The sequence below is a fragment of the Xyrauchen texanus genome, chromosome 42 (genome assembly GCF_025860055.1).
Source record: "Xyrauchen texanus isolate HMW12.3.18 chromosome 42, RBS_HiC_50CHRs, whole genome shotgun sequence".
Classification (NCBI taxonomy): domain Eukaryota; kingdom Metazoa; phylum Chordata; class Actinopteri; order Cypriniformes; family Catostomidae; genus Xyrauchen; species Xyrauchen texanus.
This window is the reverse complement of record NC_068317.1, coordinates 12,847,812-12,874,318: the sequence shown is the minus strand read 5'-3', so window position 1 is coordinate 12,874,318 and position 26,507 is coordinate 12,847,812. Positions and strand designations below refer to the sequence as shown.

At 38.1% G+C, this 26,507-nt stretch overlaps 1 protein-coding gene across 3 annotated transcripts in view; it reads left to right on the top strand.

The window, feature by feature from the left end:
- LOC127635107 (dnaJ homolog subfamily C member 13-like) overlaps nucleotides 1-26,507 on the top strand; it is a 59,330-nt gene that overhangs the window by 17,895 nt on the left and 14,928 nt on the right. The window contains exons 3-34 of one of the 3 annotated variants that reach the window (XM_052114896.1): nucleotides 2,591-2,666; nucleotides 3,142-3,291; nucleotides 5,581-5,622; nucleotides 6,011-6,211; nucleotides 8,816-9,022; nucleotides 9,223-9,318; nucleotides 9,697-9,788; nucleotides 9,916-10,082; nucleotides 11,509-11,588; nucleotides 11,746-11,915; nucleotides 12,129-12,161; nucleotides 12,979-13,078; nucleotides 13,207-13,314; nucleotides 14,511-14,666; nucleotides 14,757-14,813; nucleotides 14,907-15,028; nucleotides 16,085-16,160; nucleotides 16,273-16,368; nucleotides 16,456-16,596; nucleotides 18,617-18,634; nucleotides 20,700-20,782; nucleotides 21,355-21,508; nucleotides 22,060-22,163; nucleotides 22,954-23,113; nucleotides 23,316-23,378; nucleotides 23,824-23,925; nucleotides 24,058-24,162; nucleotides 25,032-25,234; nucleotides 25,347-25,431; nucleotides 25,616-25,770; nucleotides 25,988-26,033; nucleotides 26,161-26,315. In XM_052114896.1, coding sequence (XP_051970856.1) covers nucleotides 2,591-2,666; nucleotides 3,142-3,291; nucleotides 5,581-5,622; nucleotides 6,011-6,211; nucleotides 8,816-9,022; nucleotides 9,223-9,318; nucleotides 9,697-9,788; nucleotides 9,916-10,082; nucleotides 11,509-11,588; nucleotides 11,746-11,915; nucleotides 12,129-12,161; nucleotides 12,979-13,078; nucleotides 13,207-13,314; nucleotides 14,511-14,666; nucleotides 14,757-14,813; nucleotides 14,907-15,028; nucleotides 16,085-16,160; nucleotides 16,273-16,368; nucleotides 16,456-16,596; nucleotides 18,617-18,634; nucleotides 20,700-20,782; nucleotides 21,355-21,508; nucleotides 22,060-22,163; nucleotides 22,954-23,113; nucleotides 23,316-23,378; nucleotides 23,824-23,925; nucleotides 24,058-24,162; nucleotides 25,032-25,234; nucleotides 25,347-25,431; nucleotides 25,616-25,770; nucleotides 25,988-26,033; nucleotides 26,161-26,315 — 3,603 coding nt within the window. The remainder of the gene's footprint in view (nucleotides 1-2,590; nucleotides 2,667-3,141; nucleotides 3,292-5,580; nucleotides 5,623-6,010; nucleotides 6,212-8,815; nucleotides 9,023-9,222; nucleotides 9,319-9,696; nucleotides 9,789-9,915; nucleotides 10,083-11,508; nucleotides 11,589-11,745; nucleotides 11,916-12,128; nucleotides 12,162-12,978; nucleotides 13,079-13,206; nucleotides 13,315-14,510; nucleotides 14,667-14,756; nucleotides 14,814-14,906; nucleotides 15,029-16,084; nucleotides 16,161-16,272; nucleotides 16,369-16,455; nucleotides 16,597-18,616; nucleotides 18,635-20,699; nucleotides 20,783-21,354; nucleotides 21,509-22,059; nucleotides 22,164-22,953; nucleotides 23,114-23,315; nucleotides 23,379-23,823; nucleotides 23,926-24,057; nucleotides 24,163-25,031; nucleotides 25,235-25,346; nucleotides 25,432-25,615; nucleotides 25,771-25,987; nucleotides 26,034-26,160; nucleotides 26,316-26,507) is intronic. The other 2 variants (XM_052114898.1, XM_052114897.1) reach the window with 2 other exon arrangements.

Here is a 26,507-nt window from a genome sequence, read left to right as displayed (position 1 = left end):
AAATGAGACATTTTGAATTATAAATGGCTGACTTTGTTACTCAGCTTCTCTTCATTTGTCTTTTGCTCTAAGCAAATGCAACATCTTAGTCAAAGCACTTAGCGCACTCTTCCTGTGAGGTTTTTTGTTTTTTGTTTTACTTCTGTCTGTTCAACTAGCTTTACCCGTTAAGCTGAAACCCAGTGCTTTCGTTACCTTCACTCAATGGTCCAATCATGTTATAAAAGCATTATAATAATGACGGGTTTGTTTGTGGGCGGAAAGAGCATTTTGAAGCTGTCGTTTGTTTCTGTTGGCTGTTTCTGGGGCATTCTGTTTCTCAGTATATCTTTTTACTGTTAAGATGTCAAGACTCAAGATGACATTTCACATTCAATATTTCATATAAACTCATATTCCTTCATTTAAACCCTAACTGGAAATGGCTGTTTTGGTATTGGACAGAATTACAGTGTATTTGAGACATTTTATCTGTATATATTTGAGTTCATTTGCTTGGAGGTCAAATTCTCTAACATTTCAGACCAGCATAATCCAATAAACACTTCATTGAATATTCCAGGTTGAATACAAATTAATCTGAATATTTGGCATAATGTTGACTACCACAATAATAATATCAACTCGCCCCTCCTTTTCTTTAAAACCAAAAATTAAGGTTACGGCAAGGCACTTACAATGGGAAAAATGGGGTCAATTTTTGGAGTGTCATTTTCTTAAAGTACTTGCATTAATCCTTCTGTTAAAACTTGTGTATTATTTGAGCTGTAAAGTTGTCTAAATTAGCTTTTTTTTTTACAGTTGTTTTAGAGTTGTAAAATTGGCTGTAACTTTACACAGAAAAGGTGTAGTAAGTGATTTTATCACACAAAAATCATGTTAACATGCATATTGTTTACGTCTTGTGTCTATTTTTTTGAAACTGTGTATTGTAACGTTCAAAAATTGGCCCCATTCACTTCCAATGTAAGTGCCTCACTGTAACTTATTTTTTTGTTTTTGCTTTTAATGAAAAAGAGGGACGGGGCCTGGGTAGCTCAGCAAGTAATGACGCTGACTACCACATCTGGAGTCGCAAATTGGAATCCAGGGCATGCTGACTGAGTCCAGTCCGGCTATCTAAGCAACCAGTTGGCCGGTTGCTAGGGTGGGTAGTCACATTGGATTAACTTCCTCGTGGTCACTATAATGTGGTTCTCGCTCTCGGTGGGGCACGTGGTGAGTTGTGCGTGGGTGCTGCAGAGAATAGCGTGAAGCCTCCACACACTAGGTCTCCGCGGTAATGCGCTTAACAAGTCACGTGATGAGATGCGCAGATTGACGGTATCAGACACTGAGGCAACTGAGATTCATCCTCCGCCACCTGGATTTAGGCGAGTCACTACGCCACCACGAGGACATAGAGTGCCCCCCCCATGTATTTAACATGTATTTTGTTTACATCCATATAATTTGTACTATTTAGAAGTATTTACATTGATTTGATTTTAAGAATAAAAATTGGTATTGTCTCTTTAAAATACTAGTTGTTCTGTAAAGAGTGTCTGTAAATGAGCGCATGTTAACGAGAGACAACTTAAAATGCTTTGTTTTTTATTGTCAATTGACTGTAAAGAACAGAAAGGATATGTTATTGAATGACAAATGGATTGTGTGGATCTCATCTTTGGACACGCATTACACAGATATTTTCAAACCAAATTTGTACTCTGAACATGCAGTGAAAGGATCTCGCTGCTAAACTTCGCCGTTATACTACACAATCACTGGCCAGTGAAATCTGAAAATGTACTTTGTAGGCACATTTTGGGTCACAAAAGCCTTTATTCACAGAAAAGCATCCTTCAGTGACATAAATATCCCCCCTGATACTGTATCAGCATTTTCTTTGGAGTGAGGAAAGAACATGCCTCCCTCCCTACAAGACTGAAATGATCATCAAGGTATCTGGTAGTCGACCCACAGCTGCAAAACTAAATGAGACATAGAGAGAAAGTAGTATGAGGGAGATGGCTAGCACAAACAGGTTAGAAAGCAAATGCGTCACATCATAAGGCCTTCAGAGCAGAGGGGAATTTGCTGTTTTTTTCCTCTCCCCCTTTTGTTGTATTTCTCTCTCTCTTTCTTACTGTGAGGCTGCACACATTCACACACAGTCTGTAGTTCATTTCAGCCCTCCTTGTGTATCATGAACTCTGCGGTTCATTCATAGTGACATCAGCACTGGTTTTTTTTGTAAATCAACCTTCTCTCACTTTGTTACTCTCTCTCTTTATCCTTTTTACTTTCTTTTCCTGCACTCAAACACATTCCTGTCTAATTACTGACATATGTTCAGATTGTCTGGGGGCGACATTTTTGGACTCAGACAGATAACAATGTGATCATCGACCGTGTCTGCCTTTTCAGATGGCTTGGGTCTGAACTTGCTGCCCCATCTTAAATTATCTTGCCTTATTCTGTAAGATAGTACCAAGATGCCTGTTCAGTTCTTATAAACCTGTTTTATTTTTTAAATAAAGTATGCCATGAATACCAAAGGAAAATAAAATGGAAATGTCAAAAATGTGTGTTTTTTGTGTTTCCTCAGGTACAAGCGTGTTTTCTCAGTGGGGACTCATGGCATCACCACATACAATCCCACCACGCTAGAAGTTACAAACCAGGTCCATCTTTCCCTTTGTGTGATTTCAGTAGTTAATGTGCAGTATTTGACCAACAGTGATGATAGATTAGAATGTATGCAGACTCAGAGGCCATTGTTTGAGAGCATTTTCCATTTGACAGTTTCACTGATATGACGTAGGCCTTCAAGACAACATGAAATTGAAATTGACACTTCTTAAAAAGTGTCTCTCATCTTTTTCTCTTTTTTTTATTTTTTTATAGCCAATAAAATAATAATAATATATATATATATATATATATATATATATATATATATATATATATATATATATATATATATATATATATATATATATATATATATTTATTTATTTATTTATTTATTTATTTTCCTGATTTCAGTCAAATTCTTAATTGATAAAATCATGTTTCATGTCTTTAAACATTAAACATTGTGTCTGTTTTTCTCCCCCTGTTTGGTCAATCTCACATTCTCTCTTTTTTCTTCTCTAGTGGCCTTATGGAGATATTTGTGGCATTGCTCCGGTGGGTAAAGGCCAGGGCACAGAGTTCAATCTTACTTTCCGGAAGGGCAGTGGCAAGAAGTCAGAAACGCTCAAGTTTTCCACTGAGCATAGGACAGAGTTGCTTACAGAAGCACTGGTGAGAGAGACCCTTTTTTCATTTTGTTTTCCTCTTTCATTTTCTCTCATTTATATTAAATTAACCAAAAGACATCATCTAATTTTAATTGAATACTTATTTAATTGCTGTTCAATTACATACTAGCCTAATACTGTATATGCCTGTTGTTGCTATGATACCCTGGTGTACCTATTAGGACATATTAATGGGACATTTCCACAAAGAAATTACTCACCCTCATCTCGTTTCAAATTTGTTTGACTGTTTTCTTCTGTGGAACACAAAAGGAGATGTTTGGGAGAATATAAGCCTTGTTCATTCACTATTCTATGGAGCCCCGTAGAGCAGTGGTTCTCAACCAGGGGCCTCAGCACACTTCCAAGTGGGCCTCAAGATTACTTAAAATTAATTTAAAATAAGAAATATATAAAAAAAAAATTGAACTAAATAATTAATTTTTGAAATTGATGACCAAATAATAAAGAAAAGCAGCCAATAAGTGCCCAATATAGATGGAAACTCCAATACCTTTTAAAATACATCTCTGGGAATACCTATAGTCACTTAATGTTGATTGACTGCAACACACAATTGATTTGTTTGACTCAATGAGCATTAGACTGAAAACACAGGTGCAACCAATAATGAAAAAGGAAGCTAATAGCTAGTTGTGCTTCTCCTTGATTCTCAACTGGAAAGTAGCAACATGGAACCTCAAAAGAACTCCCTAAGGACTTAAAAACTAGGATAATTCATCAATATGAATTAGGAGAAGGATGCAAAAAGTTATCACAAAGGTTTAAGGTCTCTGTCTCCGCAGTCAGAAATATAGTTCGAAAATGGAGGGCCACAGGAACAGTCCTTGTGAAGGAAAGATGTGGTAGGCCGAGATAAATATTTGAAAGGCAAAGTCGAAGAATGGTTAGAATGGTCGCAGACAACATCTTGCAGCTGATGGTGTCGTTGTACATCGTTCCACAGTCCAGCGCACTTTGCACAAGGAGTCATTTGAGGTATGCAAAGGCTCATCTGGACAAACCAGAATTATTTTGTAATAATGTGCTGTGGACAGATGAAACTTAGAGCTATTTGGTCACAACCAGAAGCACTTTGTATGGTGGAAAAAGAACACAGCTACAACAAGAACACAGGAGAAGAACCTGCTACCTACTGTAAAATTTGGTTAGGGTTAGGGTTATTCCTCCCAGTATCAACAGATTCTTAAGAACAATGTACAAGAATCAGTCAAGAGGTTGACGTTATGCCAGGGTTGGTTGTTTCAGCTGGACAACAATCCAAAGCATTGTTCCAAATCTACCAAGGAATTAATGCACAGACACAGATACAGTGTTCTAGAATGGCCATCCCAGTCTGAACTGGAGACATTTTGCTAGGAAGAATGGTCCAAAATACCTGCAACCAGAATTCAGAGACTTATCAGCAGCTATAAGAAGCGACTACAGGTTGTTATTTCAGCAACAGGAGGATCTACTAAATATTAATGTTATTATTCCATTGAGGTGCCCAAATGTTTGCACCTGTCTGTTTTTGTTATGACTCACATTGGATTGTTTCTGTTGATTCAATAAATGTTATTTCAGTACTGAAATGTTACTGTTTCCATTAGGTGTAAATTATATCCAAATGAAGCTGCTGCTTCGAAAGCCCAGCAGATTATAAACTGAAATTATGATAACTATCAGGGGTGCCCAAGCTTTTGCTTAACTGTATATTAACCATAGTTTTTGGCAGAAACCATGGTTTTACTATAGTAATATTGTAGTAACTATGGAAAGTGTGTGTGTGTGTGTGTGTGTGTGTGTGGTGTGGGGGGGGGTCATGGTTTTAATACAGTATACTGTATCCAAATAGTAACCAATAAATAATATAGATAGTATATAGTATAGATTAATCATGGTTAACCTTGAGGTTATTATGTAAACCATAGTAACCAAAAGTATTATTTTTATTACCATTATTTTTGTTCTCCTTTATTAATTATGTGATGTTACTATGAATATCATGGTAAAAATATAATGGAAAATCTATTGCAAAGGAATGCTAACTATTGTGAATGAATGCAAAACGTATTGTGAGGGAACAAAAAATGTATTTGCAAGGGAATGCAACAGCCTACCAGTTTAGAACAAGCCGAACAGGACCTAAATGAAAACAGGACCCCATCAAATCAAGCCCTCCATTCAGTGGAGAATGAATGCCAGTTCACTAACTGGCTGCATCACACTGACCCAGACTGTCTTTTTAATATGATATCTTGTCTGACACTTCCCTCTTTCTGCTCCACAGAGATTCAGAACAGACTTCTCAGAGGGAAAAATCACTGGAAGAGTGAGTATGACCTGGCCGTATGCACCGTTACTGAAATGAAGCAGTTTCACACTGAAATTCAAATCTGAATGTGCCCTGATTTTATTACAAATATCCCCAAAGCATTAATTCCAATCATGTTTTTCATTTAAACTGCTCATTGAGGACTTTGAGACATTACAGACATTACTGCATCATTTTCTGTCACAACACAATTTTCTACAGTATATACTGTAGCTGCTTTGAAATTATGTGTTGTGAAAAGTGCTACACAAATAAAAATGACATTACCAAACATTCCTTTTTAAAAGGAGAGGTATTCATTTCTCAAGGGAATCTGTTTTAGCTTCTATTTACGATATTTTGATTTTGTGCTAATCCTGATGTTTGGCTGGTCGTGTTTCCACAGCGCTATAACTGCTATAAGCATCACTGGAGTGACACACGGAAGGCTGTGTGTTTAGAAGTGACGCCAGGGGGCATTGATCAGATTGACCCCAACACCAACCGAGTCATCTGTTCCTATGACTACCGCTGCGTTGAGGGCTTCGCCGAGGTTTCCGACTACCAGGGCGGCTTCTGCATCCTTTATGGAGGCTTCAGTAGACTGGTGTGTGTTTATGTACTGTCCTATAACAAGGAATTAACTTCATAAATGCACACTGCTATGTCAGTATCTCAATCAGTATTTTTGTCTTGCTTATATCTAAAGATCTTGTTTATTATTCTCACACCATTGGCAAATTTTTCCTTCTTTTAAGTAAAAATCAAACAAAATGTTGTTAGGTTTATACTTTAAACTAAAAAAACAAACATAAAAAAAATCTATTTGCAAATGGTGTGAGGAAACATAAAATGAATTCAAGATATATTCCTTGAAAAAAAGTCGTATTATCCTACTGTACACATTTGCTTCTCAAGAAAATGTATGCTGTTTTAAAGGAATTCTGGGTTCAATACATGTTAAGCTCAATCAACAGCATTTTTTGCATTAAGACATTTTGAATCTATGTACTGATTATCAATTTCCTATGTCTGCCAAACATGTTGAGTGGGCCATACATGATCTGCTGCCTGAAACTGAACTTTAGGTTGGATTTTAGGAGTGAATACACTTATCTGCATAGAAAGCTATAGGATACACCCTTGCTTCCTATTTAGTGAATGACTTAACCTTTAGTGTGCTGTCTGTTTGCACTGGTCTTAGAGCAGTTGGAAAGGCCCCTTATGTTCATCCTAACTCCATATAAAGGCTCTGAAAACAAAACTTTTAGTCTTTTGCATGAATACATTAATTTTCAATGTGGAAATACAAATTAAATATACTGTGTAGGAATGCATTTACTAATGTTAATAAATAGAACCGTATTGTACAGTGATAAAAAAAAATAAAAAAAATCATACATGAAAAATTCTATGGCGCTACACCCATAGAACCGCTTCACGGAAATCGATGTCATGCTGTTGTCACGTGACGCAGTGCGCCAAAAATGTAACCTGTAAATGACAGCGTATAGTGTTGTGAACAGTATTCAGTCAGATTTAATTCGTTTAAATTATGTTGCGTATTGCAAAGCCAAAATGCAATGTTCACACATGTGGACACAGGGTTGCACAAGGTTAAAGAAGAATCAATGTAAGTGCTTTTATAAAGTAATAAGCTTCAAATTTCTGCCCTTTTAAGCCCTCCATGGATTGAACCCATTCACTTCCATTGTAAGTGCCTCACTGTAACCTTGATTAATGTATTTTTTTTTTAAGAAAAAGAGGAACGAGGAAGTTACTTACAGTTGAAGTCAGAAGTTTACATAAACTTAGGTTAAAGTCACTCCACAGATTTCATAATAGCAAACTATAGTTTTGGCAAGTCATTAAGGACATGAAATGAGTAATTTTTCTCAGCAATTCTTTACAGACAGATTGTTTCACTTTTAATTGACTATATCACAATTACAGTGGGACAGAAGTTTACAAACACTTCATCAGCTTCTGACAGGCTTATTGGCTAATATGAGTCAAGTGGAGGTGTACCTGTGGATGTATTTTAAGGCCTATCTTCAAACTCTGTGCCTCTTTGCTTGACATCATGGGAAAATCAAAAGAAATCAGCCAAAATCTCATGGCAATTTCCAAAAGGCTGAGCCTTACAGTGTTCATCTGTATTAACAATAGTATGCAAGTATAAACACCATGAGACCACGCAGCCATCATACCGCTCTGGAAGGAGATGCATTCTATCTCCTAGAGATGAATGTAGTTTGATGCGAAAAAAGCAAATCAATCTCAGAACAACAGCAAAGGACCTTGTGATAATTCTAGAGGAAACAGGTTGACAAGTATCTATATCCACAGTAAAACAAGTCCTATATCGACATAACCTGAAAGGCTGCTCAGCAAGGAAGATGCCACTGCTCCAAAACAACCATAAAAAGCCAGACTACAGTTAACAAGTGCACATGGGGACAAAGATCTTACATTTTGTAGAAATGTCCTCTGGTCTGATGAAACAAAAAGTGTATTGTTTGGGCATAATGACCATTGTTATATTTGGAGGAAAAAGGTTGAGGCTTGCAAGCCGAAGGTCACCATCCCAACCCTGAAGCATGGGGGTGGCAGCATCATGTTTGTGGGAATGCTTTGCTCCTGGAAGGAAAATGACAGAGGACAATTATGTGTATATATTGAAGCAAAATGGCTTAAGGACAACAAAATTAAGGTATTGGATTTGCCATCACTAAACCCTGACCTCAGTCTAAAGAAGATTTGTGGGCAGAACTGAAAAAGCTTGTGTGAGCAAGGATGCCTACAGTCCTGACTCTAGCTGGAGGAATGGGCCAGAATTCCAGCAACTTATTGTGAGAAGCTTGTAGAAGGCAACCCAAAACGTTTGAACCAAGTTAAACAATTTAAAGGCAATGCTACCAAATACTAACAAAGTTTATGTAACTTCTGACCCACTGGGAATGTGATGAAAGAAATAAAAACTGAAATAAATAATTCTCTCTACTATTATTCTGACATTTCACTTTCTTAAAATAAAGTAGTGATCCTAACTGACCTAAAACAGGGAATGTTTTCTACGATTAAATGTCAGGAATTGTGAAAAAATGAGTTTAAATGTATTTAGCTACGGTGTATGTAAACTTCTGACTTCAACTTTGTTTGATATTTTCCCCAGATTTTTTACTCTTACTATTTCTGTATCCCTGTGTAGCATCTTTTTGCGTCAGAGCACCGTGAGGAGATAATTCGCAGTGTGACTGAGCATGCTGCTAACTTCATAGGGATCACGTTGCGTCTCCGTAAGGAAATTCTGACATTCGAGGGCTTTCTTGGCGAGCGTCTGGGGAAGTACAGCACGGACGAATGCATCACCTCTCTAACAGAGTTTATTGTGCAGAAGATCACGCCACGTCATGCGGTAAGACATGCTTCAATATACTCCCTATCAAAATGTTAGACATTATAACTGTCATTACATGCTGTGGGTTCTCAGTGCTTTTCTGATGTAGTGGAATGTTTTGATTAAGTTATATGGCTCATTTTAGTTAGACAAAGTCTAACATGCTTTTTTCAGAAGTGTCACTTTTCATTTTCTTTTATTTGTTCTGTTTGTCATAGGAGCCTGTCAGGAGGATTTTGGCCCTCACAGAGACATGTCTGGTGGAGAGGGACCCCGCATCCTACAATATAGTTACTGTTAAGCCTTTTGAAGAGGTCTGTGTTCATTTAACCATTTCACATTTTATTTCCTTACTAATAGCTAATGCTTTTATCATTTGTGTGCAGATTTGTTTTAAGATATTAAATCTTCAGTATTAAAATGTTAAAGATGTCAAGATAATGTCATAACTTGACATTAGTTAAGTTAAAAACATGAAGTAATATTAAATGAAATGAACTAATCCTTTCAAATTAAAATGTGGTACTTCACTAAGACTGTAGTCTCTAATATAGAGAATTATTATTTTATTTTCTTATTGATAGCTTGTTGACAGTCTGTTTTACATTAAAATCACATTAAAATGACATGAAAAATATTAATTATTTGTGGATGAAAATATATTTTTAGGACTGTGTTGTGTTCTTGTGCAGGTATTTGCTCTGATCTGTGATTCAGAGAATCCTCAGGTGTTCACTATCGAGTTCATCCGAGGACAGATACGAAAGTACTGCTCCACTGAAAGGTACCCACAGACACAATCACCTCATTTATTTTCCTCTGTCGAATACAGTCAGCAGTATATTAGTAACTTGATTTCAGCACAGCAGAAGGTGAAAAAGTATTTTCCTCCCATTTTGTTGTGTCCTTAGGGATTCTCTGTTGGCAAGTCTGCTAGACAGTGTGAGGGCATCTGGGAACAGGGATGTGTGTGTTAAAATGGCCCCCACTCAGAGAGGGCAGAGGTGGGGTCTGATCAGCATGCCTGTGGGCGAGGAGGTGGAGAGCTTACACCTCAGATTCCTCGCTGCCCCACCTAGTACGTTTGTCTAACGTACACACACACACACACACACACACACACACAAACGAAGTGAATGTTGGTTTACATCTAGTGTGCAGGTAATAGGAGAATCTCACAGAAACAGATCACATTTCATCCCAAAGTCAAAAGAAAATAAAATATTTTTAGCAAGATTTCTTGGCAATTAAACAAAAATGACAATCAAAGGGATTGTTCACCCAAAAATGAAAATTGTCTCATCATTTACTCACCCTCATGCCATCCCATATGTGTATGACTTTCTTTCTTCTGCTGAACACAAATTAAGATTTTTGGAAGAATATCTAAACTGTAGGTCCATACTATCCAAGTGAATGGTGGCCAGAACTTTGAAGCTCCAAAAAGCATATAAGGGCAGCATAGAAGTAATCCATAAGACTCCAGTGGTGAAATCTATGTCTTCTGAAGAAATGTGATAGGTGTGGGTTAGAAACAACAATATCTATGTATTTTTTACTATGAATCTCCACCTTTGACCAGACCTGACCAGTAGGTTGCGATATGCATGAAAAATGTGAATTGACATAGAACAAAAGAAAATTTATTGTAAAAAATGACTTTTTTGTTTTTTTTATTGTTCTGTTTCTTACCCACACCTAACTAAATCTTTGTGTTCTGCTGTAATAAGAAAGTCATACACATCTGGGATGGCATGAGGTTGAGTAAATGATGAGAGAAATTTCTTTTTTGGGTGAACTATCCTTTCAAATGATATCGTCGTGCATTAAAGGTGATTTATTGCTGTAATCAAAATTTGATTTTTGTTTTATTTCAGTAATGAAAATTGTTTCAACAATGCAAAAAAATGGCAATGTTTCTAAAATAGTCTTCATTTTCTTTGAGCAAATATAATTTTATGATTTTGAGGTATATGTGAAAATGAAGGACACTGAAATATGACCCAGTCATGTTCTTAACAGGTTTGGTGAGATTCATACTATTGTCCAGTGTGTGATTATTATCAAGTTTATGTGCCCGTTTCATTGTGATTTGTAGAAATACATGCTGTCATCTGCTGCCTACTGGGTTCTTTATCACTGTGCCGCAGGAAATCAGATTTGTAGAACTCATAAATGTCCTGTTCCTTGCTGCAGTCATCAATATGCTCCTTATTTATCAAACATTCCCAAAACCTCACTTCAGACAGAGTAGTACTGTGTCCTCATCCCCTAACATGTTAATATTAATACATTTCAATGTTTGTTTTTAGGTAAACATTTAACAACAGTTGTGTAAAGTCAGCATTTAATGGTCAATGTAAAATTTGGGGCTTGGAGCAAACCAGTTGATTGAGAATGAAACAATTTTGGCTGGCATACATTTAAAACTATTGTGTTCTTTATAATTGTATTCTATAACAATAAAGTTGACTAAGTTACTATTTTGTTTTTCTGTGCTATAGATTGTAATTTTGCAGATGCAGTGTTCCGATTTAATGCCAACATCTCCTACAGTGGAGTGCTACATGCCGTTACTCAGGATGTAAGTGTGTTTGCTTGAGTGTCTCTGTGTCATTTTTTTACATCGTTTTAAACTGAATTTTGGTTGATCAGTCTCTGTGCACCAAGTGCTCTGGTTAATATGTACATTTGTACAATCATTCCTTCGCTCTCATCTCTCTGGTTTCTTTTATTTACAGGGTCTTTTCTCAGAGAACAAGGAGAAACTGATCAACAATGCCATCCTCGCTCTCCTATCTCAAGATACTGAGCTGCCAGGACCCAATGCAGAGCTGGAGGCCCAATTTCAGGCTATCAGACGTCTGGTGGCCTCCAAAGCTGGATTCCAGGCCTTCACCCAGCTCCCAAGGTATGTTCATCTGGGCTCACTAGATTCCCTCCAAGCATAGGACTGTCCAAACCTAAACTCAGCAGATGTTTACTGTATTTGTAGGCCAAATTGGTTGGTTTAGGTGGTAATTCTGAGCTAAGGGTTTGTGTTTGATCTTTGTCTGTTTGCTTGATGAATCATACATGCTCTGTCAAGGTGTTAACAAACTTTCAATAATGTTTTTGTTCTAAGGTCTGGTCCCTTGGCTGGACTCGAACATACAACGTAAATATTAATCTATATATCTCAGTGCACCCTCTTTATTACACATAAAGTCTGTCTCTCCATTGTCCTTTCTGTCTTATAGCATTTTAAGAAAAGATCTATTTTCTTGTCTATTTTACATTTCCTTTTTTTATTTTTAATGCAATTTGTTACCTGGTTTACTTCTTGATTCTCTCTCTCTCTCTTGTTATGCTGTATCTCAGTTCTTTCTCTTTCTCTCTCTCTCTCTCTCTCTATCTCTCTCTCTCAAATTCAAATGAGCTTTATTGGCATGTTTTGTGCAGTATTGCCAAAGCATTGGCCATTACATGAGCAATGAACAAAATAATGATTATATAGTAAATAAAGAAAATATCAATCAATCAATCAATAAATACATGAGTACTTTAAAAAAAAAAAAAATGTATTTATTTTTTTAAACAAGAAAATGATTGGGGAAAAAAAACTGTTCATATCTCTCTCTTCCTCACTTATTATACTGTATCTCAGTTTTCTCTCTCTCTCTGCTCTCTCTCTCTCTCTCTCTCTCTCTCTCTCTCTCTCTCTCTCATTATACTGTATCTCAGTTCTTTCTCTCTGGGTCACTGAGATGTATAAATTGACTGTTAGGCTCTCTAGTTGTGTTTATACATCAAGAAGTAATTCTGTATTTGTATAGCACTGCACAAATATTGAATGGACTACCAGAAATGACATTTTTTACAGTTTCTGTGAGTTGTGATGATTTTTGGGTCATCATTCATGCAAGAATTATGATTTGTGATATATAAATTATTTATACTAAATTGTGTTTGTGTTTTAATATTGTGTGTTCCAGGTTTAGGGAGAAGTTGGGTGTTAAAACAGTTAAAGCACTGAAGAGAAACAACAACGGTGTGACACATGCTGCTATAGACATGCTCTGTGCTCTTATGTGTGTAAGTTACACAATAAAAAAATTCAATTACTAGAGAGAGGTGCTCCAGTATTTAAAGACCCAACTCTGTAATGTACATATTGAAACATTTTAAGATGACTGTTTAAAGCTCTGCGTGTGTTTCTGTAGCCGATGCATGATGATTATGACCTGAGGCAGGAGCAGCTGAACAAAGCCTCTCTACTCTCCTCCAAAAAGTTTCTGGAAAACCTTCTGGAGAAGTTCATTAGTAATGTGGTATGTCACCCATGTGTACATGTAGGAAGTTGATGTGCAGTGTGACATGCTGTATTGCAAACTGCTTTAAACAGCATTTTGAAAATTCTTTAAAAATGATTTTGCATTCAGCATTTATGACCTCATATAAATAGCGAGACTGCATTACTTTTGTCACAGATACATGCGTCAGACAGACGCTTTTGGATCATCTCACTTCAGTTGCTTTGCATCATAAACACAGCGTTTTTATGTTGTAGTGTCAAGTTTAATGTATTATGGAAATATAAGTATCAAGAGCCCTGCATTCGAAATTGTGCTCTGTCCAGCTGTGTTTGAATGCAAGAACATGTCCTCATCTTGTTCTGTCACTAGTGTCAAGCAAGCCGGCTGTATCTACAAGATAACACCCCAGCAACCCAAGTCTCATGAGACTATCATTTGCTGTTACTAAGATTAGGGTTATGATAAGATTTAGTGGTAGGGTTAAAGCTAAAGTATGTAACTTTTTTCAGAGTAAAAATACTTTCTCCTATCCCAGCTCAATATGCAGAGACCACTATAAATAGCCATTCAAACTGTAAACATTTTGTCTCTGTGGCACTATAAAAATGTCTGTGTTTGTTTTGAACAACCCCATCTCATTGTTTAACCAATGGCAGACTGGGGGCGTAGTCCGAAAGCTGTTTTGAAAACAATGTTTTTTTTGCAATTCCGTTCGGTGTTGCTAGTATAGCAGGAATTACATACTTAAGCTTTAAGTTTAGGTTTAGGGCCAGGGGAAGGTATAGGATTTCTGCAGGACTCCAAATAAACAGTGTGAACATCGCATGCAGCTTTTGCAAGATTTTAGGTTGCCGGGTGGCTACATCCTAAACATGACCTAGCAAGCAATGTGTGGCTTGTTTGTTTGAACAGCTGGAGTTTTGCTTACTGCCCCCTGCTGAAAACAGATGGTACTTCAAGCTTGATTTGCCCCGATGATAGGGACATTCCTTATTATGGCCCGGGGACATGATTAATTGCAATAAGTTGGTTAACTCGTTATTGTTTATATAATTAATCTCGCTGAATTAACATGTTGAATCGACAGCTCTAACATTTAAGCTAAAATCTTGATACAGACATGAATTACTAATGCATTAAATATTAAATGAATGTGTTGTTTTTTTTTTTTTTAAATGTCACTCATTTTCAGTTTGTCTCTTGTTCTTCAGGAGCAAGGCACAGGAGCATTTGTGATCAGCTCTCTGCTGGACTTCTTGACCTTTGCCCTATGCGCCCCCTATAGCGAGACGACCGAGGGACAGCAGTTTGACATGCTTCTGGAGATGGTGGCATCTAACGGACGGACTCTTTTCAAACTTTTCCAGGTCAGGAGTTGAATTATGAAGGGAAAAATATGGAAACACGAGATTTAAAGATGTGTTTCTTTTTCTGTCTAACTTTTTGTGTCTCTGCAGCATCCTTCTATGGCCATCGTAAAAGGGGCGGGTCTGATCATGAAAGCCATTATTGAGGTGAGATCTTTAGTGCCAAGACCATGGTGTACTGTTCACTAAGAGTATGTTTTAACATGCTTGCTGATCTGTGTGTGTCTGTTTTTCTTTCAGGAAGGAGATAAGGAGATATCCACTAAGATGCAGGAGTTGGCCCTGAATGAAGGAGCTTTGCCCAGACACCTCCACACCTCAATGTTTACTATCAGTGCTGACCAGAGGATGCTCACCAACAGGTCAAACACATGACACACTCCTGTCCCTGCAGTTGTTGGGTATGATAGACTATGGGCAGAAACACAAGCACAGATGTGAATGCTTGTCATTGCAATTGCACAGTCCTGTGGAACATGAATTGAGTTCTTGTGTTACTCTGTGGCATTAAAATAAAGATGCCTTTGAATCTCAGTGCCCTTAAACCAGATTTGTTTTTATTCAGGGTGCTTGCTATAAGCATCCAAACTTTAACTTTAGCAAGATTCTCTTCATATTGTGGCTGTGCCATGACAGTAGTAAAACTGAAAATAAAAGCAGACATTTTATGCTATTGTCCACTATAGCGCCCCTTGTGGCAGTGTTGAGAATGTCATGCGTGCTTGCATTGTTATGAATTGCAGTCTGACTCTGGAACTTCTGGAACACAATGCACAAAATTGAGTTTGTGTAGCTACAGTAGATACATGTGCTTTCACACAATTGCATATTGTTAAAGGGATAGTTCACCCCCAAATTTTAATTATCTCATAATTTACTCACCCTCATGCCATTCCATATGTGTGTGACTTTCTTTTTTCTGCGGAACACAAACAAAGATTTTTAGAAGAATATCTTTGCGCTGTAGGTCCATACAATGCAAGTAAATGGGTGCCAAAAACCTAGAAAGGTAGAATAAAAGTAATCCATACGACTCCAGTGGTTAAATCCATGTCCTCTGAAGAAATATGATAGTGCGGGTGAGAAACAGATCAATATTTAGGCTAAGTTTGTGTTTACCATAAATTCTCCCCCCTGCCTAGTAGGTGGCGATATGCACAAAGAATGTGAATCGTCAAAAACAAAAGAAGAATGTGAAAGTGAATAATTAGAGTAAAAAAGGACTTGAATATTGATCTGTTTCTCACTCACACCTATCATATAACTTCAGAAGACATGGATTTCACCACTGGAGTCATGGATTACTTTTATGCTGTTATGTGCAGTTTATGCTGGGGGTTAAATGATGAGAGATTTTTCAGTTTTGGGTGAAATGTCCCTTTAATGTGGCCTATTTTTTCTTTTATTGCCTCATTCAGACAGTTAAGTCGTCATCTAGTGGGTTTGTGGACTGCAGAAAACCCCATTGCCTTGAACCTGCTCAAGAGAATTCTGGTGAGCTGACTATTCTACATTTATTCTACATTTAACATTTATTTTCATATTTTCCTATCTTTTTGAAGTCAGATTGAAAAGCTTTTTCTCGTTCTCTGTCACTGTCTCTTAGCCCACTGGTCTGTTGGCATATCTGGACAGCTCTGATCCTGTGCCTGAGAAGGACGTTGACAGAATGCACATACGTGACAATGTCAAGATTGCCACAGTATGGAATGATTTTCAGTCTTTTAAGAATGGCAGTTTTTTAAAGGTCTTGTCTTTCTAAATTTCAGAATTCTTTTTTTTTTCGCAGGACCAGTTTGGGAGAAATAAAGTCCCTGAGTGGCAGCGTTTGGCAGGTAAAGCTGCTAAAGAGGTGGAGAAGTTTGCAAAAGAGAAGGCCGATGTAGTGCTCATGCACTGGAGAGACAAGATGGGCATCGCTCAGAAAGAGGTGAGTCACCATAGACCCCTTGGTCTGGTTTTGTCTGGTTTTGTCTGCTTTTTGCACCTTATGGTAGTTGTGCACAATATTGCACATTGAAAACTGTTTACTTTCACTTCATGCTGGGCAAGATTATTAACACTGTATAAAGCTGGGCTGTCGCTCTTTTTTATATTTTTTTATCATCTATTTACAGGGCATTTGCATTTGTGCCATGCTTGATCTTACAGGGCTTTTGATTTGCTGGTATTTCTGTTTGGTTGCAAAGGTGATGTGAAAAAACAGGACGCTCTAGTGTTCATTATATTGAATGGCTTTTTAATCTTGAATGCTGACTCTTAAGTTTTCTGTCTGATTTGTCTTTTATGTTTGGGGTGTTTTTGTCATTAGTGTGGTATTATTCACTAATAAATGGACACACTCTTTGCTTGGTATTTCTATGGTATGGCTTGCGCAAGTTCTGTTGGAGTCCTTTTATAAAGAATGAACAGAATGAGTAATTTCAACCTTTTCCTGTATGTTACAAGTTTACTGTATGTAAAGCTCATGATATGTTCTCCTATTAATAAAGAGGCTAGAGGAGATGCTTGGACATTGAGTGGTGGCACAACACTGTGGTTAAGCTCAATCGACAGCATTTGTGGCATAATATTGATTACCACAAATATTAGTTTTGACTTGTTAAAAAAAGCAAAAATATATGTATTACGGTGAGGACCTTACAATGGAAGTGAATGTGGTACATTTTTGGAGGGTTTAAACACAGAAATCTGATGCTTATAATATTATGAAAGCACTTGCATTAATTCCGTGATCCCTAAAAACTAGTCATTTGATTATTTGAGCTGTAAAGTTGTTTAAATTGTCATTTTTGCAGTCGTTTGTTTGTTGACATTACAGCGTCATGGTAGCGAAGTTGTAAAATTGGCTAAAACTTTACAAGTAAAAGGTTTATTAGCAAGTGATTTTATCACACTAAAATCATGTTAACTCGTATTTTGTATTGTTATGTCTTGTGGCTATACTTTTAAACTTTATACTTTCGGCCCCCCATTCGCTTCCATTATAAGTGCCTCACTGTAAACCAGATATTTATTTATTTATTTATTTTTTAAAGAAAAGAAGGAACGAGGGGCCTGGGTAGCTGAGTGACTCTAGCCAGGTCTCATAAGAAACCAAATTCGCCTGGTTGCTAGGGAGGGTAGAGTCATATGGGGTAACCTCCTCGTGGTCACGATTAGAGGTTCTCACTCTCACTTGGGCGCGTGGTGAGTTATGCATGGATCACAGAGAGTCGCATGATCCTCCACATGCTGGGAGTCTCCGCGGTGCCATGTAATAAGACGCGTGGATTGACTATCTCAGAAGCAGAGGCAACTGAGACTTGTCCTCTTCCACCCAGATTGAGGTGCGAGGTGCGTAACTGTGCCACCACAAGGACCAAATTGGGATAAAAATGGTATAAAAATATAAATGCAAATAAAAAACGAGAAAAGTAAAAGAGGAACGAGTCAAATTCAATCTTTGTGGTAATCAATATTTTGCCACAAATGCTGTTTACTGAGCTTAACTTGTATTAAACTTTTCCTTAACCAGCATAACACATGAAACAAACACTGAGCCATATACTGTATTAGTATTGCCAATTACCAATTGACAGATTCATTTGCATTAAAGTACAGTGTGTTTTATTTATTTTTTATCAGCCAGTGCAGACGAAGGCACAGCATTGGTGTGAGAACATGAGTTATAAACGATCATCATTTATTCTTTCCTCTTGAGACACCAATCATGCAAATTCACACACTTGCCGCTAAAAACAAAAACAAACACGCGTTAAAAAAAGAAGAATTAATTGAAGTGATGAATTTGAATTTGTATTTATTTTTTTGTTCAAATAAATGGCTAGTTGTCACCATAAGTATCTGCAAGTGCAATTCGTTGATATCAGGACCAATAACCTCTCTTGTCTCTACCCATTCCCTTCCCACCGGCCCTTATTGCGGTTTTCTACTGTCAATCAATGCAGCAGGACAGGAATAACCTGGTGAGTAGTATTATCCGATCAGAGACCACTCCCTCTGTTAGACCCTCCCTCCTCACTATCATGTGGGTTTTCATTCAGGTGTCTCATTGCACATTTAAAGCTACAGTTTGTGTTAGTTTCCATATTTCTTTTCAGGTTGACACTTAGTACAGTGAGGGGGAAAAAGTATTTGATCCCCAGCTGATTTTGTATGTTTGCCCACTGACAAATAAATGATCAGTCTATAATTTTAATGGTAGGTTAATTTGAACAGTGAGAGACAGAATAACAAAAAACAAATCCAGAAAAACGCATGTCAAAAATGTTACAAATTGAATTGCATTTTAATGAGGGAAATAAGTATTTGACCCCCTTCTCAATCAGAGATATCTGGCTCCCAGGTGTCTTTTATACAGGTAACAACCTGAGATTAGGAGCACACTCTTAAAGGGAGTGCTCCTAATCTCAGCTTGTTACCTGTATAAAAGACACCTGTTCACAGAAGCAATCAATCAGATTCCAAACTCTCCACCATGGCCAAGACCAAAAAGCTGTCTAAGGATGTCATGGACAAGATTGTAGATCAGCACAAGGCTGGAATGGGCTACAAGACCATCACCAAGCAGCTTGGTGAGAAGGTGACAACAGTTGGTGCGATTATTCGCAAATGGAAGAAACACAAAAGAACTGTCAATCTCTCTCGGTCTGGGGCTCCATGCAAGATCTCACCATGTGGAGTTGCAATGATCATGAGAACAGTGAGGAATCACCCCAGAACTACACAGGAGGATCTTGTCAATGATCTCAAGGCAGCTGGGACCTTAGTCACCATGGAAACAATTGGTTTCACACTACGCCGTGAAGGACTGAAATCATGCAGCGCCCGCAAGGTCCCCCTGCTCAAGAAAGCACATGTACAGGCCCGTCTGAAGTTTGCCAATGAACATCTGAATGATTCAGAGGAGAACTGGGTGAAAGTGTTGTGGTCAGATGAGACCAAAATCAAGCACTTTGGCATCAACTCAACTCGCCGTGTTTGGAGGAGGAGGAATGCTGCCTATGACCCCAAGAACACCATCCCCACCGTCAGACATGGAGGTGGAAACATTATGCTTTGGGGGACAGGACAACTAGTTTTTCTACTAAGAAGACAGGACAACTTCACCGCATCAAAGGGATGATGGACGGGGCCATGTACCGTCAAATCTTGGGTGGGAACCTCCTTCCCTCAGCCAGGGCATTGAAAATGGGTCGTGGATGGGTATTCCAGCATGACAATGACCCAAAACACATGGCCAAGGCAACAAAGTAGTGGCTCAAGAAGAAGCACATTAAGGTCATGGGGTGGCCTAGCCAGTCTCCAGACCTTAATCCCATAGAAAATCTGTGGAGGGAGCTGAAGGTTCGAGTTGCCAAACGTCAGCCTCGAAACATTAATGACTTGGAGAAGATCTGCAAAAAGGAGTGGGATAAAATCCCTCCTGAGATGTGTGCAAACCTGGTGGCCAACTACAAGAAACGTCTGACCTCTGTGATTGCCAACAAGGGTTTTGCCACCAAGTACGAAGTCATGTTTTGCAGAGGGGTCGAATACTTATTTCCCTCATTAAAATGCAATTCAATTTATAACATTTTTGACATGCGTTTTTCTGGATTTTTTTGTTATTATTCTGTCTCTCACTGTTCAAATGAACCTACCACAAAAATTATAGGCTGATCATTTGTTTGTCAGTGGGCAAACATACAATATCAGCAGGGGATCAAATACTTTTTTCCCTCACTGTAAATTGAAGCAGTTCTCATCGTGGGAAGACAAAGCTGACCCTGTTTTTGTGTTAAGTTCTTTTTGTGCTATTTGTTTATTTGTTTATTAGAGCAGTATTGTAACCTCACATACATTCTCACAGTACATTGTAGCATATGTTCTTAATTCACAATTGCAGTGTCATCGGAATAAACCTCCATAATATTTGTAGTTAAAGCATTTGAACCCACATTCTCTGTTCAGTGTTCAGATTCTACAGTATATGCTTTACAATTGACCTAAATTGCCTCTTCATTGAGTCTGTGTTTTGACCGATTGTAGAACCCAAACCAAAAACCAGTCATCCTGAGGAAGCGACGGCAGCGAATCAAGATTGAGGCCAACTGGGAGCTTTTCTACTACAAGTAAAGTGCATGTTACATTATTGCATATTTCATTATTGACTGTCCTTCAAAAGCTCTCCTCATGGGCCTGGGTAGCTCAGTGAGTATTGACGCTGACTACCACCACTGGAGTCGTGAGTTTGAATCCAGGGTGTGCTGAGTGATTCCAGCCTGTCCTCCTAAGCAACCAAATTGGCCCGGTTGCTAGGGAGGGTAGAGTCACATGAGGTAACCTTCTTGTGGTCACTATATGTGTGGTTCTTGCTCTCGGTGGGGCGCGTGGTGAGTTGTGCATTGATGCCACTGATAATAGCATGAAGCCACCACACTCGCCATGTTTTCACGGTAATGCGCACAACAAGCCATGTGATAAGATGCGTGGATTGACGGTCTCAGACGTGGAGGCATCTGAGATTCGTCCTCTGCCACACGGATTGAGGCGAGTCACTACGCCACCCTGAGGACTTGGAGAGCATTGGGACTTGGCCAATAGAAAAGGGGAGAAAATAATAATAAAAAAACCTCTCTTCATAATTCCAGTTATCTTCCATTCATTAAATGCGGTGTCTTTGTTGTTCTGTGTGTCTCTATAGGTTTCAGTTGGATCATGCTCGCTCTAATCTCATCTGGAATCTGAAGACTAGAGAGGAGCTGAGAGATGCTCTTGAGGGAGAAATGCGCTCCTTCAATGTTGACCGGGAGCTGGGTAGTGCTAGTATCATCTCCTGGAACCACCAAGAGTTTGAGGTATGTGTGTGTCACAAAAGGAGAAATGTTGATGAATGTACTGGCATTTTTTGTCCATATACTGTAATGAAAGTAAATGGGGACTCAAGCTGTCAAATTCCATAATGAATTTAAAGTATCATATAATTATTCTATATGAACATACATTTTAATTTGCAACATGACGAGTCATCATTGACCTCAAACCTGAAGTGACACTTCTAACAGCTTCATATCTGATTTGAGAACTAATGCGGAGGGGAAGATTTTAAGTGAATAATGACTTAAATTTCAGTCTTTTCTTAATACAAATCTATTTACAAACCTATCTGTAGGGGTTTGGAAGAGCATGAGGGTAATTGATGACAGAATTGTTTTATTTTTTTTTTTTGGTTATCTAATTCTTAACTTTTACATTGCGAAAGCATGAAGACACTCCTAACCTTTGGAGCTGATTTGATTGTTGTTGTTTTTTGCGACCGACTAACTTGAAGCAATCATTTAGACAGTCAAAAAGGTTTGCATCATCATGTATGAAATATAAATATAATCACATTAAATTGTGTGTTCAGGTGAAGTACGAGTGCCTTTCTGATGAGATTAGAATCGGGGATTATTACCTGCGTCTGCTTCTAGAGGAAGACGAGAATGATGAATCTGGAGCTATCAAGAGATCGTACGTTTACCATAACTTTCTCTTCAGTCTGTTAACATTATGATGTCTGCTTCTTATTGCTTTGCTAAAGACAAAAGGGGGAATTCACAAAAAATACATTTCACCTGGTAAAAGTCTGTGCTGGTTTAGCACTCAGTTCACTGAAGGAATAATGCAAATCGGGCATCGGCGCAAATGCACAACAAAATCACTGCTGAAGGCAATTTGCATGTGCAATTTCAATCTTACGGGCAGATTCTGAGCACCATATAGTTTACGATGCAGCAGACCAATGCTACACACTCTGGCAGAACTGAACAGCATCACTGACTACTGCGATTCAGACACCTGAATCAACTTGCCAAAAGTATGTTGACTACACCGTGCATCTGGATATGTGCCAGGTTATGATGCCATTTCCATCATTTGATCATTATTTGACTAATTACTTCTGACATGATCGATAGAAAATGTACACAAACATCTCTTTTATCTAAAATTAATTTTACTGCCTGCTTTTATCTGCCGGTAATAGCATAATGTGAATGAAGTGCAATCTGTAATAAGCCTAATTTACATGCAAAGGAGAGGCATGTTTGCACCAAAAGGAATGACAATGTCTTCATTTAAATGCTCAAAAAGCTGATTGCACCTGCTTATGCTAGATTGCGAGTGGTAAGTGAATAAGGCGCAGGTATTTACACCGAAATACCTCCTGCTTAAGTGTTGCAACTGTTTAGTGAATTCACCCCAGAGACTCTTGAGACAAAGACTTTCACCGTGCTGATAATCTGTCTCTGTTAATCTCTAGGTATGAGTTCTTTAATGAGCTCTATCATCGGTTCCTGTTGACACCCAAAGTAGTCATGAAGTGTTTGTGTCTTCAAGCTCTTACTATAGTCTACGGGAAGTGCTGCGAGGAGATTGGACCTTTTACTGACACCAAGTACATTGTGGGCATGTTAGACCGGGTCTGTATTCTCAGTTCAAATCTAGTCATTGCATGCTTACCATTGAAAGCTAAATCTTCTGTTATTGAGTAATTGCATTATTTAGCTTTCAAAAATATACCACCTATCATATGTTATTGCATGATTTTCATGCCTCTGTATTTTACAGTTTTAACTGGTATATAACAACTCACTCACCCTCTTTGTTTCTGTAAATCTCCAGTGTACAGACAAGCTAGAGAGAGACCGGCTCATCCTCTTCCTCTACAAACTCATTCTGAATAAGGTGAGTGACCCTTCATGGTGGTCTATAACTGTACTTGCTAAGAGAGCACAATCTACCAAGCCTCTTATACTAAGGCTCTAATACAATCAAATCACCTTACAATAGCTGAAAAGCTCATGACCCTCTAGCAAATCAACAAATTGGCTCTTTCTGGCCATTACATAATCTTCTTGATGATGATGTATTGCTGTAATCTGTCAGTAGTGTCATGATTGAGCTCAGTCATTATTTAGTAGTGATCGGTTTATTATGCTTAGGTAAAAATTCAAAACGTTTCTTTATTCTTGCGTTGAATTAATGTGTATGCATCACCATTTATTGATCTATTATTTTCTGCTGAGAACAGCCGTTGTTGTTTACTAATTATGAACTGTGCATCAAACCCATTTGGCCCTTTTAATAATGATGTAATGGCTTCAGTGTTTTTAACATTCTCCTCTTACAGAAAAATGTCAAGGATATCCTGGACTCTAATGGAGTCCGTATTTTAGTGGATCTGCTCACCCTTGCTCACCTGCACATCAACAGAGCCACTGTACCACTGCAGGTGTGTGTGTGTGTGTGTGTGTGTGTGTGTGTGCCCACGCGTGTTTCAATATATTTGATATGGTGACCCACATGTCACATAGCCAGATGTTGTAATCTTTCTCATCTGTCTGTGTGTGTTCATTTGATTCAGAGTAACGTGCTAGAGGCAGCGCCGGACATGAAGAGAGAGAGTGAGAAGGAGTGGTACTTCGGTAACGCAGATAAAGAACGGAGAGGACCTTTCAGCTATGAGGAGGTGCGTTATTTTTTTTCAGGAGATTTATGATGAACATATCCTGACATGCAGCAAATTAATCATAAGATTTCAATCTAATGACATTCATATTTCGACAAGAAAACTTGGATTAGAATAAGGCCTTTCAGTATTTTTAAATGTAGGAATATATTTATTTTGTAAATTTTTTTAATGTAATAATTAGTGTGATTTGATTACATTCAAAATAGCTTGTTAAATAAAATTACGTTAGTAATGCCCCCGGACCATAATAAGGAATGTTCACCTCCATATTTTTACTAATCTTGGTCAGCAAGGGGCATTAAGCGCACCTTCCAGCTGTAAAGGCAATGTGCAGCTGTAAGAAAACAAAACACACTTACAGACAGCACAAGGTGAGGTGTTGCATTGAAACACAGCTGGACAGAGCGCACGCAACTCTGAATGCAGAGTTCTCAAGATGCGTTTTTCAATCTTTCAAACTACGTTAAACTTGACACAATGTCTTAAAATGCTATGTTGATAACACAACCAAAGGGAGACGCTCCAAAAGTGTCCATCTGATGCATTTGTACATTTTGTCATTAAAAAACTCTTCCTACTCAAACTCTTCATTCATTTCATTATCTCATGTTTAATAATAACGTAAAAAAATTAAATATGCAATTTATTGCCTTCTAAAGCCATATGTATTTTGATGAACTGAATTATTATATTTATTATATATCATGTTTAAAATCATTCGAGTGTCAGTCATAGTAAAAATATAGTTATATCAAAGTAAGCTTTGTGTGGGATTGTATTGTAACATAATCCTTGCCGAGATGAGATGGTTGTGGCAAGAGAATGCAGGTCTTTTCAAACTAAACAATCACTGATTTGACCAACAGATGCAGGAGTTCTGGAACTCAGGTACTCTGACGGCAAAAACGCGCTGCTGGGCTCAGGGCATGGACGGCTGGCGCCCCCTGCAGGCAATCCCACAGCTGAAGTGGTGCCTGCTGGCCAGCGGACAGGCCGTAATGAATGAGACTGACCTGGCCACACTCATCCTCAACATGCTTATCACCATGTGCTCCTACTTCCCTAGCCGGTACAGAATCTCTCTTTCTCTCACTCATTCGGTGTGCATTATTTTCATTCATTTATACTCTAAAACACTCTTCATAATAATGCCTATAGCTTTCATGTGTTTGTGTGTTTAGGGACCAAGACAATGCCATTATCAGGCCTTTACCAAAAGTGAAGAGACTCATAAGTGACAACACCTGCCTGCCTCACATTGTCCAGGTACTAAGTCCACTGGTTGCGTATCAGAACAATCGCAAAGCCTGAAGCAGGTTTAAACTGCTCACTCTGTTTAATGCTTCTGTTATAATTTAAATCGCTATGGTATTATTTTATATAGATTAGTATCACTTATTTAATTCTGACCCTGACTTGACATTACCTATGATCACTCTGTCGTTTTCAGCTGCTTCTGACCTTTGACCCGATCCTGGTGGAGAAAGTAGCAAATCTGATGTACCTTGTGATGCAGGATAACCCTAACCTGCAGCGGCTCTACCTCACTGGAGTCTTCTTCTTCATTATGATGTACACCGGCTCCAACGTGCTGCCTGTTGCACGGTATGGCACCATAATATACCTCTCCCGAAACCCCACCACAAATGTTGGGTTACCAGTAGCACTGGACAACCAAATGTTTAAGTCATTTCAGAGTTTCACTTTAATATTCCTTGATTACTTTTATATTAATGTCCTTTACAAATATGGCTATATTGTATTCTAATTAATGAAGTAGAATCTTGTTCAAAAGCATACATTTTCTGTTTTGTTTTACTAGCTTCTTGAAGTACACTCATCTGAAACAAGCCTTTAAATCAGAGGAGGTAAAGCTTTTCACTCAATGGTCATTGCTTTAATAAGAGCTTTATTAAAACCCTTTTGACAATAATTTAGATCAGCTCTGACAACTGTTGCTCATCTCTATACATCTTTGTTCCTTATGGACCTTAGGCTAAAGGTCTGGACATTATCCAGAGAAGCGTGTTGGGCCCAATGTTACCGGAGGCCATGGTGTGTTACTTGGAGAACTATGAGGCTGAACGATTCTCTGAGATTTTCTTGGGAGAGTTTGATACGCCTGAAGCCATCTGGAGCAGTGAAATGAGGTAAAACAACTCATGTTACTTACTTTAATTCCTGATCTGGGTATATTTAGTGTAATCTTGGATTGACCTCTGTAATAATGCCTTTTGTCTTCTTTTTTATGTCTATTGTTTTGTATGAGCTTTTTACCGTTGGCCCAGTTTCTTTTCTTTTTTTGAATCATAAATGTGTTCTTTGCTACTTCTATACATTTT